The sequence below is a fragment of the Microchirus variegatus genome, assembly GCF_963457635.1.
Source record: "Microchirus variegatus genome assembly, chromosome: 1".
NCBI classification, from domain to species: domain Eukaryota; kingdom Metazoa; phylum Chordata; class Actinopteri; order Pleuronectiformes; family Soleidae; genus Microchirus; species Microchirus variegatus.
In genome coordinates, this window is record NC_139802.1 from 27,198,719 (window position 1) to 27,217,157 (window position 18,439).

Here is an 18,439-nt window from a genome sequence, read left to right on the forward strand (position 1 = left end):
CTACCTAGTGACAGCCTTGGCAACGAGATAGGCCAGTTCGGCCATGTTGAGGACAATACAGATGGAGGACGCAGTGGCCATGAAGACTGTGAAGACAGTCTTCTCAGTGGGCCGTGAGATGAAACAGTCCACCGTGTTAGGACACGGCCACTGGTCACACTGAACCAGCCGTGGCATCTGGAACCCATCATAGACCACATACAGGGCGTACCTGCACACACACACATACATTAGTGTCTGAATACCACATTTAAGAGCTACACTGACACTGAAAATCACAGAATATAATATCATATTACCAATATTGTAATGTAACAAAGTACAAATATGATATGAATTCACGTTCACGTATCTGTACTTTACTTTGTTATTTATATTTCTAGCAACTTTTACTCCACTACATTTCCACTAACTATCTTTGCTACTACCAAATAAAATCAGTAATAAAAAAATACCTTTGATACTTAAAGGTGCTATATGTAAGAATGTGGCCAAAAACGGTTACTAAATTCAAATTCCAAATACCGAGGTCTTTTAGGTTTTGTTTTCTGACGTAACTGGCAACCCGTGGTTGCTTGGCAGCTGAGACTCTACTGACTGCAATGATTGGTAGACGGTGGTAGATGGCGCCACATGCCAAAACATGATTTGAAAACATAAACATGATTTGCAGTCCTCAAAATATTTTTTTTAATGCAAATATTTTGTCTGTACTGTTGTTGGTGGTGAGTTCAGTTTGTTATATGAACATTATTCCTGAGTCTCTGTGACATATTAGGAGGATTTTATGGCCAGTTGCTTTAGATTTATTACATAATGCACCTTTAAGTATAGTAAATGATATATATATATGTAAGACTTTTACTTCAGTAATATTACAAAAGGTGACTTCAAATTATACCAAAGTAAAATTCTGGTAAGATACTTTTACTCAAGTATACAATGCTGCATATTACATGAAGCCTCCTTCAAACACCAGCCTGAACACCAGGCTGCACGTGTATGTCCACCAGAGGGCGCCAGCTATTGGGAGTCTCCGTGCCTTCAGTGTCTCCAAATCTTGAACCTGGCTTTTGTTGCTGAGGAAACCAGATCTACCAGACCCCTGGACAGCATGAAGACATGACGACACCTCCATTACAAAGCACAAGAAGACAAACCCAGACATGGGATGCTGTAAAATCATATTCTACATTTAACAGTTTAACAGTTGGTTGTGCATTTCTGGAGTGCACACACACACACACACACACACACCTGCAGCAGCCTCTTCTTGTCACTGTGGTTCCGATAGGCCACATGCATCGCAACCAGGAGTGTTGGTGTGGAGACAAAGACAAGCTGGAGACACCAGAGACGGATGTGGGAGACAGGAAAGAACTGATCATAGCAGACATTTTCACAGCCAGGCTGAAAAAGACAGACACAAGGAGATTAGTCTGAATGAATCTGATGCAGTTAAAGGGATAGTTCTCATTTTTAATTGTGGTTGAAGGCATCTTAAGGCCCATTTATACTCATACGCAAAAGACAGACGGAGCCTTTAGTCTGTACTTGGTGTTCATTTCATGAGCTGCCTTGGCGGAGGTCTGTGCTCTCCGAGTGCTTTTCTAGTTTCCCATTAATATGACGACTTACATTGCACTGCCACAAAATGCGCTTGCGTTTCAGTCTATTTCAGATCAAGCACAATAAAATAACCGCTAAAATGGTCGTTGATTGATTGTTGATGCCTGCAACTTGGTACTAGGCACTGCCCACTGGAGGAAGTATTGTGTACAATAATATTGTATGTTTGCTGGTTTATATCACTGTCAAACTGCTTTTTTCATCTGGAAACTAAATTTTGTGTCTAATGTGTACAAATGTTTCATTTTTTCACTGTAAAATTGAGCTGATGTTATGGTTTTTCTATATGCTGTTTGTTTGTGTGTGAATGTGCTTTGTTTCATTCCCTCATGTAGATTACATAACATTTTTTTAGAAAAACCTGTGTAATAAAACTAAAACAAAACATTAAATAGTTTCCACATACCATATTAATTTGTGCAGAGATATGAAAGTGATACATGATTTCACTGAGTGCCTTATTCACCTGTAGTGTGTTACAGGTGAAGTCAGACTGTTCATCTCCCCATACGCTCTCAGCGGCAACAACCAGCACCATGACCCGGAAGATAAAGAGCACAGAGAGCCAGACTTTACCCAGGCTGGTGGAGTGACGGGTCACTGCGAATAACTGAGCGTACAGAATAGGCCAAGACATCCTGGAGAGACAGATGAAGACATTAGACCAAAAAGGGAATGGATGTTTGTATCTGCAGATTTTACTGGTTTCTTTAATCTTCACATGTTACAGTGACATGGGTGGAAATTCAAAATAAAGTCAGTGGCAAAAGATGAAAGTGGAAGATGGGGGCAATGAAACAAAAGAGAAGTTTTACAGAGGAAGAGGATGAAAAGGAATGAAAGTAAGGAGGAGGAGGAGTCAAGGCTCAGTGCCAACATTCATGTGAATGGATGAATCTCTGTGGAGTGTCCAGAAGTGGCCCACTCCACAAAAACACACTGAACACACTGTACAAACCCACAGTACTATACACTGACTGATTCACTCTCTATTTAAATGGCATGTTTATATACACATTCCATTTACAAGAATGTAAATATGTATTGTTTTCATTTGATTGTTACAATCAATTCATTATACACATATGCCATATAACTATCTTACAATGTAAATAAACTTGTTTAAATCATAGTTACAATTGGAAAAAAGATTAAATTACATGCATTAGACAGATATGGCATATCAAACTATTTTACAATGTAAATAAACATGTTTAAATCTTTGTTTTCATTTGGAAAAATGATATTTCTATTTTTATATACTGTAAAATTACATTTCATTCTGTGATATTTATATTCTATATGCTGCTAAAATCACATCTCACACTGTGATATTTATATTTCTATATTTCATATACTGTAAAAAAAAAAAAATTACATTTCATTCTGTGGAAATAGTCTTATTTATTATTTTTTATACCCTGCTATGGGTCACGTCTCATAGAAATGCACTTTTTATATTTAAACCCTGCTATAGACCTGCTATTTCATACTGTGCAATAAGAATTTGATGGCTGTTTATCCTTTTAATGTAGTACGCTGAAACTGAAAACCCACTTTACGTTAACTAGGGTCACTTTTTCTTTTTAATGTCCTTTTGACCCATACTCTGGTTGTTGTTGTTGTTGTTGTTGTTGTTATTGTTCTTCGTTGTTAGCTGTATGCACTTTCAAGGTGAAGTCAAGTAAATCTCGTTGTACAACTTGTATAATGACAATAAAGGCATTCTATTCTATTCTATTCTATAATGACATGTATTAGACAGATATTACAGAATATAACAGTGTAAATATGGTCATATATAATGATTGTAAAAATGCTTATTTCTCACCTTGTGTGTGAAGAGTCAGATTGCTTGCAGGAAGATATTCCACATAGTCCTTGACACAAGACACAAACGCACGCGCGCGCACACACACACGCACGTACGCACGCACGCACGCACCTTAAATAAATCCAGTGGAATCAAAGAATGTAAGAATCAAATGCATCGAAGAACAGACAAACCTGCAGCATCTGATTCTTTCCATGTATGTATAATATGAACTGGATAGAGCACCGCCCCCCTCTGCCTTGAAGACAATTTTGTCATGGTGGCCAGTCTGGGTACTGCAACAAAAAATACTAATTGGGCCCAAAAAGCAATTATCCCATTGACCACAATAGCATAAGAGACGCCTGTAAAAGTGTCCAAAGGACACATCGAGACATGGACATAGACTTTTATAGATCTTCATATTCTATATTTTCGATTTTCATATTTGTAAAATATTCCTAAAGGCCATAACCGTACGATATGAAAACTTTATGAGAAATGTGAATAAATGAAGGCGATGAGGGGTTTTTCCTTTATTCTGATAATACTACGACAAAGCAGGTTTTAGTTATTCGTCGCTGTGGAGCTGTGACCTTGTGATGCACTGAGACCTGCGCTCACTTCACCACTGATTCCCTGGGGAGGCTGTTTGTCTTATCGTCTGTTCATAAAGTTACTGATAAATGTGATGAACACATGACTTGAATATAAACATGTTGAGTGGAAGAATCTGGAGTTATAAAACTACTTTAACACGTTGTTATTGTTCCTAATAATAAGATCATGTTAGTTTGCAGGTTTTCTGGCCTGATTTCATTTAAATATTTCATGATAATTATCATTATTTTCACCATAATAGTAAGTATGACGATAAGTTTAGGCTGCATTTGTGCCACTTCTACAACACATTTGAACTTTGAAAAAGTTGGGTAAACCAAAATACAAAGCATATCAATGGGACCAAAAAATCCTATTCATGGTTAATATTCAATGGAATTCTTTCTTTAATCATCATAAAAGTACTTAATGTTGTCATTATTTTCTTGGACAATAATATATAAAATCCCTGGGTTATGTGACAGAAAAATTTTGTATTTTACAACACTTTTGATTATTAGCATACAGTATATCAACAACATAAATCCTGCAACAGCACATATAAAACGATTTTTCATACTTGTGTCGATATGAAATATCTTTATTGTGCAAAATAAATGAGCATAAAAAATAGCTGTTGGGGCGCTAGTATAGAAGTCAAAGAGGTAGAAGCTTTTTCAGTCTACTATTGTAGTGATTCGTCATATCGGCAGATCTCGCCGTGTTTGCCGATATCCCATAAAGCTTTTCAAAGCCATTATCTGCCCATACCGATAATATCCTGCATCCCAACACATTTCAATGTGTAAACTAACAATGTCTTATGCTCTGAACAAACTGAAACAATTGTTTTTTTGTTTTGGTTTGGTTTTTAAGACATAAATCAAGCTTTCTGATATCAAACCATGCAAACCCCACGGCCGTCCTGCTGGTGGCTTACCCGGCTGCGAGGTCCCGCACAACGCAGCTTCAATTTTTTACTGTTTTTGCTGTCCAACATTTACAGTACAGGGCTCCATACAGCTGCACTAAGGTGTGTGTGTGTGTGTGTGTGTGTGTGTGTGTGTGTGTGTGTGTGTGTGTGTGTGTGTGTGTGTGTGTGTGTGTGTGTGTGTGTGTGTGTGTGTGTGTGTGTGTGTGTGTGTGTGTGAGTGTGTGTGTGTGTGTGTGTGTGTGTGTGTGTGTGTGTGTGTGTGTGTGTTTGTGTGTGAGTGTTTTGAGGCTTTTCAGAGCCAAACCATCACTTGGCAGTGGCCGACTGGCAGGACAGTGCAGCTCTGTGTGTCACTAATGACTGTGACCAACAAGCTTTTCCCACTGTTTGCTAAAGTGTGGGAGCAAAAAAAAAACACAACTTCCTTGGTTCACACTGTGGATCCTCACAAATATATGAAATAAAACATATTCAAAAGACTGTAACGTACAATCACAGCAGTGTAAGAAACAAACAGTGATTAGGATTACATTTGCTGAAGTCTTTGTATTCAAATATGCTTCTGCACAAGCAACAATCTCAGAGGGAAGGTGAAGAGAAGGTGTTGGTGATTCTTATGGAGTCATTGGGGGAATAACAGTGACTCTTACCCTTGATGCATATCAGTGAATGGATATCAGTGTCAGGAGCTAATTCAAAGAGCCACTGTTTGATTTCTCAGGCAGGACGGGGTCAGTAAAAGGGCTATTTCAAAAAAGGAGAGAGGTAAAATGAAGCCAATTGTTAAAGTAACTCCTGATCCCTGATCAGTTTGCAAAGGGGAGAACAGAAGGGACCAGTGTCAGGAAACACACACAACCACACACACATACAGTAATGAGTGAGGGAGGGAGGGGGGCAGCATGTGACTAAAAGAGTCTCAGCTCTGTAGGTGGACTTGGCTGGATGATCTCCATTGCATACATCTTGGTGATTTCTTGAAGTTTGCCAATTTTCTCATTCAGTAACACTAAATATGTGGAGACTCAGGCTTTTCTGGTATCAGTATAGCAGTATAAGTATAGCAACCTTTAGCATTATGTGCCATAATGAAAGATTCAGCTCATCAATGGACAAATATTCAATAAAAGTCAGACCAGTAAACTTGAGATTATAGATTATGTTAGAAGGACTGGTCCTTGTCTGTCATTACTGGACTCAAATCCTGTAATAAAAAGCCTTTGAATATAACATCGTGCACAGCGGCTGCATTGCACATTTGTGAGTACAATGCTTTTAACACACAGGGGCACACAGTCATGGAATAGGCTACCAGACCATGTCAGAAACTGTGTCACCTATATTCAACATTTAAAACTGCACTCAAACGATGGTTGAAAACTAACCAGACATGCACTCACAGTTAGATTATTCACCTTTTTTTTTTTTTTTGTAATGTCTTGTGATTTATGTATTCTTTTGTACCATGTCCTGTTAAATGTCTAATGTGCTAACCTGCCTGGATAAAAATGAGCTATTGTGCTAACTCCGGCATACTTACATTGTTGCTCTATGCTGACATGTTGATGAATATGCATTGTCCTAATTCAAATAAATAAATAAATAAAATAAATAACAGTTTCTGCCATTGAATGAAGGCTGCAGTTAATAAGAAAATATTGTGCCAGTTGTATGATGATCCAGTATAAAATAATTAGTGTCTTGATGTCATGATGGTGAGAGTGCAGATTATGTCAAACACAGCTGAACGTAAGTAGAAGTTCAAAAAGTATAGATTTCACAGACCTTGAGTATCTTGAAAGATGCCTATAAATAAAATGTACTGACATGTAAATGTCAATTAGGAAATCTGTGCAGAACCGAATCAGAAATTCCCAATTATTGTTTTTATTATTATTATTACATTATATTATTGGGTTTTTTTTTACTATCATATCATCATCAGCAGTTGTATTTATTATTCCTGGCTTATCCCCACCCGCATTTAATTCTTAGTGTATGAGAGTTTGATTCATGTCAAACAGCTGCCTTTGATTTATTTCATTCCCCATGGATGAAACAATTTCCAGACGTGTTTTTTTATTATTCTTTTTATTAACTCCGTTTTTTATTAACTCCATTATTGTCATCCGCTAAATCGAGTAATCGTTACTTTTCGTTGTTTAAACACTCCGAAACACAAGAGGGCGATGAGTAAAAAATAGAAACCGGAAACGGAAACAATATTTTCTTTTCTTCCTCCATCGAGTTTCTCCGTTACGCTGCAGACAAATCGTCAAGGCAAGGGGGTGGAAGTTTAGTCGTACGTGCGTTGAAAATAAAACATTTTAATTCAACAGAAATGGCTCTGGAGTCACGTATCACCCAGGAAGAGATAAAGAAGGAGCCAGAGAAGCCCATTGACCGGGAAAAGGTAAGAGTATGTGTTAGCTCGTGTAGCTCACGCGCGCTAAGCTAATGTATGAGGCGCTCCGGGCTTTAGTTCGGTCACACAATTGTCTTCTTATTCAACACTGAAAAATAATAATAAAAATAAAAAAAGAAATAAAACACAACTTTAAAACGTTCGCATGTGCGTTCAATTTGGTTGTAAATTGCTATGGTCGTAAGGAGTAGAGTGAAAACAATTTGAACCGTATGCTCTGAAGTGTGCTAACGTGCGAGCTAATCATTGATTCACCATGATCCAACAACCATAGGCTGCAGATGTTTGACCAGTACCTTCCCCCGTGGACTTTATATTTTTAAAGCCATTTAAGTGTAACAATTATGTGGACACGGCATGGCTGACTGCAGCTTTTGTTTACACTGGTAGTATTGGAAACTCCTATTAAAAGTAATAGGTTCAGGCTACGATATTGGACCTTTTGCCGATAACTGATACCGATATAAGATTTTACTTTCCCATTTACTTTCGTCTGTAGTAAAATGTAATGTTTTTCATACACATCACCTTAGAGATATATATATATAGTTGGATATAATGGGTAGCTATAATTTTCCTCATTGAGCAAAATAAATAAACATGAAAGTCGGGGAGGTAGCAGCTCATTTAGCCTACTGCTGTAGTCATAATTCGTATAGGCAGATTTTGATGCGTTTGCTGATATCTGATTGTGCATATTAAATCCAATATGTGCCAATACCGATATTAATATCGGGCATCCCTGCTTTAGGCGTCTTAGTATATCTACTGTCTAAACCTAAAAACCGTTGAATTGTAGTTTCACTCACTGGATCTTATATTGTGACTAAATCCTTCTTATTATTCTTAGTGGATTTTTAGTGCCAGATCATGTGAATTTACCAATAATGATATTATATTTTATAGACCTGTCCTCTGCTGCTGCGAGTATTCACCACCAACAGTGGAAGACATCACAGACCAGATGAATTTTCTCGTGGCAATGTGCCATCCAGTGAACTGCAGATATACACATGGTGAGGCGCCATACTCTTCCATTACTTTTTTATTGTTTTATTTTTTAACAGAAGCAGCCACTGGAGCCTTTTATGTGATTTGTTTGTTTGTTTTAGGATGGATGCTACTCTGAAAGAGCTGACTGGCCTGGTGAAAGAAGTGTATCCAGAGGCCAGGAAAAAGGGGACACACTTTAGCTTTGCCATAGTCTTCCCTGACCCCAGAGCAAAAGCATACAGGTTGGTATCACACTGCAGTAATTCAGTTTACTTGCTAACAATGATATTTATGATTATTAAGTGATTACAAAACAATCCTTTTTTTTAATTCACTAAGTTGAATGATTTTTTATATATATAAATAAGATAAGCTCCTTGTTCAGCTTTTAAAATCTGAAAATGTTTGGTTTTTGGACAAAATATCTGAGAACAAAGGCATTTCAAGGTCTAGGAAACACTGATCTAAATTTTATGGACCAAACAATCAGTATTATTAGTTTTGGGCCCAATTGATAATAAATGTTGTGTTGTAAAACTTGTCTCTCCCTCACTAGGTTGAAAGATATTGGCAGTACAGTATCTGGCAGGAAGGGTGCAGACGACTCCATGACGTTGCAGTCTCAGCGATTCCAGATTGGAGATTATCTCGACATTGCTATCACGCCGCCTAACAGAGCCCCGCCCCTTACCACACGCATGAGGCCATTCTGAATACACACACATAAAGCAACACAGTGCTGTTTTTCTTCCATCTCTATTTTGCATCATCTTGGATTTGTTTTGCCTCATTTTATAAAATGTGAAGTGTAATAAAGTTGTTTTTTTTCCAAAGTCCAAACAGTTTGTAAGTTGGCTTCAAAAACTCTGTCTTAATTGTGTGAATATAAATCTGCAATCGATGTGGAGAAACTCACCATTTGAAGACCGTCCAGATGAGATGCCCTTATTACTGAATAGCTGTCACAGCAGGGGAAAAGCACTGGTGTAAATGATTAAATTATTTGTCGACAGGAACATGTGAATAGTGAAAAGGGCATATTCAGTTGGTGTTAAATGTTTTAACTCTGTACGACCCAAATATAGAAAAACCTAAAAAAAAAAAAAAGTAACCTTTCAGATGTTGTTGTAGGAGGTCTTTGAGAAATCAAAGATTTTAAAAAATATGTTTATGTATATTTTTATGAGAAATATTGACTAGAGTAATATTGCAACGTTAGGCTCAGTTGGGAGCAGAATTTCTGTATTTGTACTCGCGCTGTCTGAACAGAAATTCAGAACAACTACGGGTGGATTGCTTACTTGGCCCCTAAATGTATATAACAATAATAATCACACATTAATATTTTTATGAAGTCCAAAAAACAGTTCTTGTCCTCTGAAAAGCAAAGGGCGAACACCACACTTGCTGCATTGCGTGTTGGTGTATCCTTTATTACAGTGTCTGCAGCCTCCTCTCCCTGTCTTCACAGGGTAATGTGCAACTTGGTCCTTGCGTACATCCAATGGGAAGTGTTCACATCTCTTGGATGGTTTCTTCTGGCTTCCAGATGTCACTGTCTGTGTGGTGCTGGGCTCTCTTTGCCTGAAGATGATATCCAGACCAGAAAAATCAGTGTTGGGACTGATGAAATATTTTTTCAGCCAGCGACACCTGTCACGGTGCATGGTGTTAGTTTGTTTTTGGCTCGATGTCCATGTAATAATCAGCTGGACAGTCCATGGGTGGATGGTTTGCTTTGTCCACTTGTTGACAGACATCTTCATCTGAGTCTTCATCACTCTCATCAATGTCATAGAGTTCCATCTCAACTTCAATCTCTCCATTTTGGATGATATCAATCACATCCTGCACACTGTATCACAGCTCTCTCCTTGGCATTCTGAAAATAAAGTAGCAATTAACCTGTATAAATATGCTTTTTATATTGTACCCCCCACTTAGATCCACACCCCACATTAAGGAACATGTTCACCTTTCTAATGAATCTATTCCACATTAACTAAATATGTACATGTTCTAGACATTGTAATAACAACCAAAAAAATGTAAAAGACATTTTACTTACTTGAATCTGATGAATCCAGTGTTTGAAACTGTGGGAGCTTGTGAGGTCATGGCCATAAACAAATAGCATTGAGACTGAACAACAGGACCCAATAACTATGTAAATGTGGTAAAAAAAAAAAAAAAAAAAGATAAAATATAACAGACTGTTTTTTGGGATGGCTAAATGTAACGTTGTAATTTTACTGTACGAAAGGGCGTTACAAGGTTAATGCTCCTCTTTACTGAGTATTTTTCAATTACATTATATATATATATATATATATATATATATATATATATATATATATATATATTAGTATATAGTTTTGTTTATTTTAAGACCAGATCAGTGAACTACGATATACTTTTTAATGAAACAATGCACGAAACACACACATCGTCTCTTCTCGTTAATTTAAAAATAAATAAATAAATAAATAAATAAATAAATAAAAATTCACAAATGACCACAAGAGGGCAGAAAATACGCCATCGGAGCGTCTAGTCGCACATTGCAACCCAAGAAGAAGCGGCTGAGGGCGGCGCATGCGCAACACCAAACCGGAAGCTAGGGGGGAAAGAAAGCTAAGAAATCAAAGCATTAGCTAAATAAAGCAACACTTTCTGGTCACAAACACGCACAGAAATGTTCCGGAGGAAACTGACCGCTCTAGATTACCACAACCCGGTTGGATTTGACTGCACAGGTGAGAAAACGGAGCTGTTGAACTGGTTCAGTGAGTGAAACGTGGAGCCGGCTAACGTGTCCACCAGTGCTGCTGTCAACTGTGAGGAGAACGTAGTGCCAAACTGTGTTTGTAAGAGTGGTACTTCAACGATAATGTGTTTCGCGGACACAATTACACACCGAAAAAACACTAGATTTATATATAAACTCATTGTTAGCACCTCACTGTTGTATTCAGCTCGGCTAACAGACGGTTTTATTAACCTACCACCCATCTATGTTGACAATTTTGACCATTTATATTGATTATAATCCTTAATTGAGCCCTTTACTGATCCATGTACTGTACAACATGTATTTAATAACTGTAATTTAAATCAATCGAATTTTAAATGATATTCCAGAAGTACCAGATGAACTACAAATAAGCTATTCTTGTCCTGTGTTGAGCTCAGTGAATCAGCAGACGTCAGCAGGCTTACGTTACATTTACCATGTGGCTCTGCAGAAGAGCTGCACTAAAAGTGAGACATTGCGTTTATTTCACCGGTATTGATATTGATATTAGGGCTACAACTAACGATTATTTTCATAATTGATTCATCTGTTTTATATATGACAGATATTGCTCAGTGTTGTGTTTCTCAAATGATGTTATCAAATGTCTTGTGTCCACAAACCAATATGGTTCTGTTTTTTTTTTTTTTTTGATTGATTGATTAAAGGCGCCATATGTAAGAAAGCATGTTACTACATTCAAATTCAAAATACCGAGGTCTTTTAGGTTTCGTTTTCTTACCATACTGGCAACCCGTGGTTGCTCGGTAGCTGAGACTCTACTGACTGCAATGATTGGTAGACGGCAGTAGGTGGCGCCACATGCCAAAACATGATTTCAAAACATAAACATGATTTGCAGTCTGCAAAATGTTTTTTTTAACGCAAACATTTTGTCTGTACTGTTGTTGTTGGTGAGTTCAGTTTGTTATATGAACATTATTCCTGAGTCTCTGTGACATATTAGGAGGATTTTATGTCCAGTTGCTTTAGATTTATTACATAATGCACCTTTAATTAAATAATCGATGGATGCATCCAATCCCTCTTCTACCACTTTATCCTCCACATGAGCGCCGTGGGGGTGCTGTGCCAATCTCAGCTGACATAGGGCGATATAATCAAGTTGTTTTCAGCCCAGAATGTATCAAAATTATAAATGTTGACATCTTTTGGAGTCTGTCAACAAACAAAAATATCACACAATAGTATCTTTCAACTTGGATATTTCACTAGTGGTCAGTGCGATTACTTTACCCTGCAGTCCCTTATCGCTACAAAGAAAGTTGATCTCTACATTTACTCACTCAGTCTAAATGTAACTGTGCTCCAACCTCTCACCTTGTTCTCCATCTAGATGAGACCCAGTTCAGGAACTGTATCGTGTGGCTCGAGGACCAGAAGATACGACACTACAAGATAGAGGACAGAGGCAACCTGAGGAACATCCCAGACTCAGACTGGCCCACAGCCTACCAGAAGGTGACACCAGTACCACCTACAGCAGCAGTGTGTGCCTGACCGTCTCACCTGCTGCAAACTGCTTCATGATCATCACAATTAACGGTGTGTAATGTCAGCATCATCTCATTTGCGTGAGTTGTCTGTGCAGTATCTGCAGGATCTCAACTGTCCATTCGGCGTTCAGGAGAAGAAGGAGGCTGTGGACTGGTTACTGGGTCTGGCTGTGCGATATGAATATGGAGACAATGGTGAGGAAAAATCAATAGCAGAGTAAACACAGCATATGTGTGAAGCCCTCACATATATATATGCACCTGTTGTAGTTGTAATTATTGCATAATTTTTAGGTATGTTGAGACAAAAAGGACTGGGCAATACGGCCAAAAAATGATGTTCAAATCAGTTGATGTTGATATTTACTGCAAAAATACAGTAATTAAATATTAAATGTGAGTGAAAGTGTTAAGTGTTAAACTTGTTGCTAATGAAGACATTTATGTTGTGATAATTTATGGTTTACGTATTGCGTGGTTGGAGAAGCCATACTGATTCTGACCACAAGGTGGCGACATTGGACAAGGAAACATTTTTCCTGATGATGGCAGCAAACTCACCAGTGTTTTTTTTTCTTTGCTGCACGACCCAGTCATTATAAGATCTTTCTTTTTTTGCAGAAAATATTTGACTCAAATATGTAATTTGTAAAGAAAACTTACACTAAAAATAAACCCTCATGTAATACGTCATGTTAATGTATTCTCTTGTTTGTCATCAGTGGATAAGTATAAGGACTGTCAGCCACTCGCAGCTTCCAGTAACAGTGACAAAGCAGTTGACCCTCTGGTCAACCTTGACAGTATGTAATGCAGCACATTTCTGCAGTATTTTATTCATTTAACATTATTTTTTAGAAGTATTGTTGTCTTTTTTTTTTTTTTTTATTCTTTTTCTTTTCTTTTAGGTGATTCACCAGATTTCAAAGCAGGAGTGACAGCTCTGGCCAACATCCTCAAAGTTCAGCGACATGATGACTACCTGGTTATGCTCAAGGTGAAAAAAAAATTTTCAAAGCGTATAACAGTTAAATGTTTTTTTTATTTTAAAATGTTTTAAATACAGGTTTTTGTTGATTCCAAACTTGCAAATACAGCAGTGTAGCAGCTGGTTTTACAGTGCAGCCAACTGAGCTCATTTTCACTCTGTCAATAGATGAGTGAAGAGTGATCAGTCAGGTCATGTTACAATTAAAGCTGGATTATATTCTGCTTTTTGCTGTAATCAGTATCTTAAATCCAACACAGGAAAAGTAAAATCTGCCACTAATAAACAAAATGACTTCAAAGAGAGGAGTTTGGGGAGTGTATGGCTATTGTGATGAAGGCTTTTAACTTGAATCCGTCAAAAAAAATGTTTTTGTTTACGTCAGGCTATTCGTATTCTCATCCAAGAGAGACTTTCCCCGGAGGCCATTGCTAAAGCCAGCCAAAATAGAGAGGTAACTTTAAAAAGCGCAGATTTGATCCCCATTTCTTTTGACCTCTTACTCAATTAGAGTTGATTTGACGATGTATATTTTCATCTCCACCTCAGGGAGTTCCAGTAACTTTAGATAAACACATCTTGGGCTTTGACACAGGAGGTAAGCACTCGTTTTTTCAACATTAACACAGTCGGACAACCCTGCTCTCAGTGTCAGTGACACATGTATCCAACAAAATGTGAAGGGAAAGTGAAATGTCCTGGTCTTTCCCCCTCAGACGCGACCCTGAATGAAGCAGCTCAGATCCTGCGCCTGCTGCACATCGAGGAGCTGAGGGAGCTTCAGACCAAGATCAACGAGGCCATAGTGGCCGTTCAGGCCATCATAGCTGACCCCAAGACTGACCACAGGCTAGGCAAGGTCGGCAGATGAGAACGAGGATGAAGAGGAATGTTGGAGGAAGAGAGAAACTGAACCACGGGAGTTTTAATTTGATTTTGAGCAGAATTTTTGTTTGTGATGGACAGAAATGAGTTTGTTTTCTCTGTCGTGTGAGTTCAGATGGAGCAGCTTGGAAATCTGGGCAAATGCTTTTTCAGGATGCTGCCTCAAGGACAACCAAATCACACAAAACATAAACCTGCTCCAGCGTGAAGTACTTGTTTGCAGTGATATGTTGAGTTATGAATTTCTTCAGCAAGTGAGTTGAATCTTTGATCCCCTCCTCGCTGCTATTATTTTCCGGGTATTCAAACTGCAGAAGCTTCAGGAATGATGATTTTGAAACGGTTTTCATTCACACAGTAGAATATAAATGCAGCGAAAACAGTCCGTCTCCTGTACTTCCTTCCTTCCTTCCTGTGTCGTGGTCATTCAAGTTTGGCATCCCCCCCCCCACACACACACACACACAACAAATGTGTCAAGTACCAAATCACATTTTATTGTTATAAATATCACATCTTATAAAAAGATAAAGATTTCAAATGTAGTTGATGTAGTAAAAAATAATTTTGCAAAAAAATAAAAAGTGTGAAATACAGGTTAGTGCAGAGAAATGTGGCCGATCTTTAGTCACAGTGAACCATGTGGTACAGCAGGCTGAGGGAAATGGATTATGCGTTATTAGATTACAGAAGGCAATGCTTTTAACATTTGTTTACAGAGTTTGATATTTCGGTGGATGCAGTGATTCTGTTTCTTGCTGTGAGTTCGATAAGATATCTGGACTTATCTAGAAAATATGAAGCCAGTGTATTCATTTCCCATCTAACTCGTATCAAGAAAATAGATTTTCTGTATGATGATGCTGAAACTGAATTGAACAGCCACTGTAGCCACCTCACCAGAAAGAAAGAAAGATGCTCAGTTTCACAAAAGAACTTCAGTTTCAACAGTTTGAAGCTCTTCACATCCGTCATTCTTTGGCTTTAAAAACACAAAAACCCATATTCATACATTTAAAATCAAATGTCATTGCGTAGCTTTTATCAATAGAAAATTCACTTAAAAAAATACACTAGAAAAAACACTAAAAATGAGGTATAAAACAAATGTACACAACACTTATTTTGGGGTTATATCTTTAAGGTGAGATAATGGGGTCAGGGGTGTGTGGAGGAGTTTTCTCTGACAGTCAGTGTGACAGCAGGACGCCATCTTGTGCCCCGTTATTCGCCCTTTTTCTCTGAGGGAACCTGGTGAGGTGTGGTCCCATCCTCTTTTCAGGAATCAACCCAGAATTTAGCACCAAAGGACTGCAGCTGCCTGTCTGTCATTAGTGGCTCCCTGCAACAAAGCAAATGCAAAGTGAGATGATGAAATGTTTCATTTGATCACATTTTTATCAACGACAAACCTTTTCTCTGGATGTAACAGTCCAGGTGGATATGAGGCAGTAAAGGTCTAATTTTCTCTTCCTGTGTTAATCCATATGTGAAAGGATGAAAGCTTTACTGCGACAGTGACCTAATGACAGAACAAACAGACCCTCCATCCTGGAAAAAAGCCCTGCACTTAACAAGTTGTGGCGTTATCTCTGTAAAGAGCATGTGTGTGTGTGTGTTCATGTATTTTACAATAACAGCTTTTAAGCCTCATACAAGCGACCTGCAAACCCTTAACAAGTGTGTTTCAGAGCTGTCATCATGGTCACAATTACACCACACATCCACACCTTTGAAGTCTCTGGAGTGTGAGAACACGCGGACATGACATTTATAGCAACACGCACACGTCGCTGTGAAATGAGAGGCAAATGAACAAATTGAGTTGTGTGCACAGACCGATGTGAGCAGGGTTTTTTTACGCTGCAGATGTGCGCAGCTGTGACAGCGACATCTGCCAAGCTGCTACTTAAGGGATTATCCCATGTTTAAAAGGGGGGTACTTTGTACTTTAAATGGTGTTTAACGCACGACGTGACTTGAAGGCATGTGCAGACATCAACACATCAAACGTGACGCGCGCACAACACCAAACACAGGTAGAGCAGCACAACTGTGTAATCATTGTTCTTTGGTCTCACGGAGGCGCGTGTGGGTCACAAGTTGAGGGTCGCACACAGCTTTATGATCATTGCTCTGATCATTGCTCTGTCAATCACGTCACACACACGCACGCACCTTCAGGCTTTAAACTGTCAAAGCAATAATGTGAAACTAACATTAAGCTTTAATGGTTCACTTCATCACTGCTTTGTTTTATCACTTGAATCAACCACAATGAAACGCTCATTTACACTCATGTACCATGAGTGTCTCTTCAGCTTTTGTATGTGTGGTTTATGCTGCGTTCCAGAGCCCATCCAAACCAGTTGGACGTGGGACTTATCCGCCCTCCATCCCGACTTCACCAAAATGGCGTCGGAGAATATTGGCGGCACCCATGGAGTCACATGAATAGGCTATACTTACTTTTCTGCGTGTAGAGTTGTTTTAGATACAGCGATTTTATCACAACTTGTTTTTCATGTTAGGGCATGAAATGATGTCGTTGTTATCTGTTAGCATGAAGATATGTAGGGCTACGGTAAAAGTATACTCATGACGTTATATGTATTGCTTTTACATATACGGCTTGCTTGTTTATGTAAGTAGACGCTTTGAAGTAGGAGCTAGTATCAGGTAGAATCTAGAGCCTAGGCAATTACATTTGTTTTATCGATTCAAAATAATATTAGATGTTACAGAAATGGTCAAATACAGGGTTTGGATAATACAATAATATTCCAATACACAGTATGTGATACTGTGACTATGACTATAAACAAAATATTTGTTGAAGGAAACAGTTTTCTTTATCTCATGAGAGGAGATACGTAAGTGTCAAATGGCTAAAAGTGTGCTGCCACCTAGTGGTCAGACACACATAACCACTGTCAGAAACCAGGGTCATGTTTCCCATATGTTGATACATAGCTTCAAATAATCTGCATCAAACCATGAGATTTTACAATATTTTTGTGGAAAATTCCATATCACATAATAATAATATGTATTGATTCATTTACTTGAACCAAACCAAAACAATACACGCGTTCACTGTTTCAGGAAAACAGGCTCAGGGCTCACATTGATCACATTGGTGATGAAGTGTTTGCATGACGTATAAGACTGAATTGTATTTATACTATGCTTTATTTATCTTAACTACAAAATGTGTCCACTGCTGTGAATCAGGCGTCTTAATTTTTACGTTTTTTGCCATTGTTGTGTTTATGAGACAGATCCTCTAATTGGAGCTACATCTGCAGGACAGACTGAGACAGAGATGCTATAGTGACTCACTATCAGAAAGTGGCCCTAACCACAAACTTCAGAGAGAAGAACTGAAGCGTTCATGTTGTTGGTGGGAAAGAGAATGACAGTGACCTATGCTCAATGCTGCACTTTAATGCATCCTCTGCAGTGAAGCTACTGCAGCTTATCTTCAGCTAACAAGCTGCAAATGCTAGTGTCAGGAGTTCAAATTTGCCATGGACTTAAATGCAGCATGCTTCTCCCTGTCTGGACAGTGACAAAGTGAAATCAACCCTTACCATTTCTAAAAAGAAAAGTGCTTCCGTTTATACAATACACCCATCTCACCTGATAGACACTGGGTAGTTGCTATGGTGATGCCGTAAAGGTGAGAACGCTGGTCAGGCAGGTATTCGTCCGTGAACTGACTGCTCTCTTTGCTCACTACGATCACGCCGTCCCTGCGAGGCAGACGATGGACAGACAGGTACATCGGTAAATCACGACTGATCGGTCACGAAAACAAGAATACACAGCTGTCGTGAAGCAAACAAAAAAAAGATGGCT

General features: G+C 38.4%; 4 protein-coding genes across 4 annotated transcripts in view; 2 read left to right on the forward strand and 2 right to left on the reverse strand.

Moving 5' to 3' along the window:
• Window positions 1-2,266, reverse strand: LOC310926266 (gap junction beta-6 protein-like; the record flags this gene model as incomplete). Its single annotated transcript, XM_083888364.1, has 4 exons — window positions 1-211; window positions 957-1,105; window positions 1,258-1,410; window positions 2,096-2,266. 4 exons carry the CDS (start codon window positions 2,264-2,266, stop codon window positions 1-3), a joined length of 684 nt encoding a protein of 227 aa, XP_083744490.1.
• Window positions 2,267-7,226: 4,960 nt separating this feature from the next.
• sap18 (Sin3A-associated protein) lies at window positions 7,227-9,236 on the forward strand. The gene is made up of 4 exons (XM_083893855.1): window positions 7,227-7,389; window positions 8,308-8,417; window positions 8,514-8,636; window positions 8,951-9,236. Exons 1-4 carry the CDS (start codon window positions 7,318-7,320, stop codon window positions 9,105-9,107), a joined length of 462 nt encoding a protein of 153 aa, XP_083749981.1. The 5' UTR covers window positions 7,227-7,317; the 3' UTR covers window positions 9,108-9,236.
• A 1,774-nt stretch (window positions 9,237-11,010) lies between these two features.
• rtraf (RNA transcription, translation and transport factor) lies at window positions 11,011-14,885 on the forward strand. Its single transcript, XM_083900493.1, has 8 exons — window positions 11,011-11,150; window positions 12,546-12,670; window positions 12,801-12,900; window positions 13,428-13,508; window positions 13,614-13,702; window positions 14,079-14,147; window positions 14,243-14,291; window positions 14,410-14,885. Exons 1-8 carry the CDS (start codon window positions 11,090-11,092, stop codon window positions 14,562-14,564), a joined length of 729 nt encoding a protein of 242 aa, XP_083756619.1. The 5' UTR covers window positions 11,011-11,089; the 3' UTR covers window positions 14,565-14,885.
• Window positions 14,886-15,130: 245 nt separating this feature from the next.
• The window catches only part of nid2a (nidogen 2a (osteonidogen)), a gene marked incomplete at its 5' end in the record, with an annotated part of 40,405 nt that continues 37,096 nt past the window's right edge, over window positions 15,131-18,439 (reverse strand). Inside the window, 2 exons of the mRNA XM_083897934.1 lie at window positions 15,131-15,920; window positions 18,221-18,333. Of these exons, the coding sequence (XP_083754060.1) occupies window positions 15,910-15,920; window positions 18,221-18,333 (124 nt within the window). The 3' untranslated portion in view covers window positions 15,131-15,909. The remainder of the gene's footprint in view (window positions 15,921-18,220; window positions 18,334-18,439) is intronic.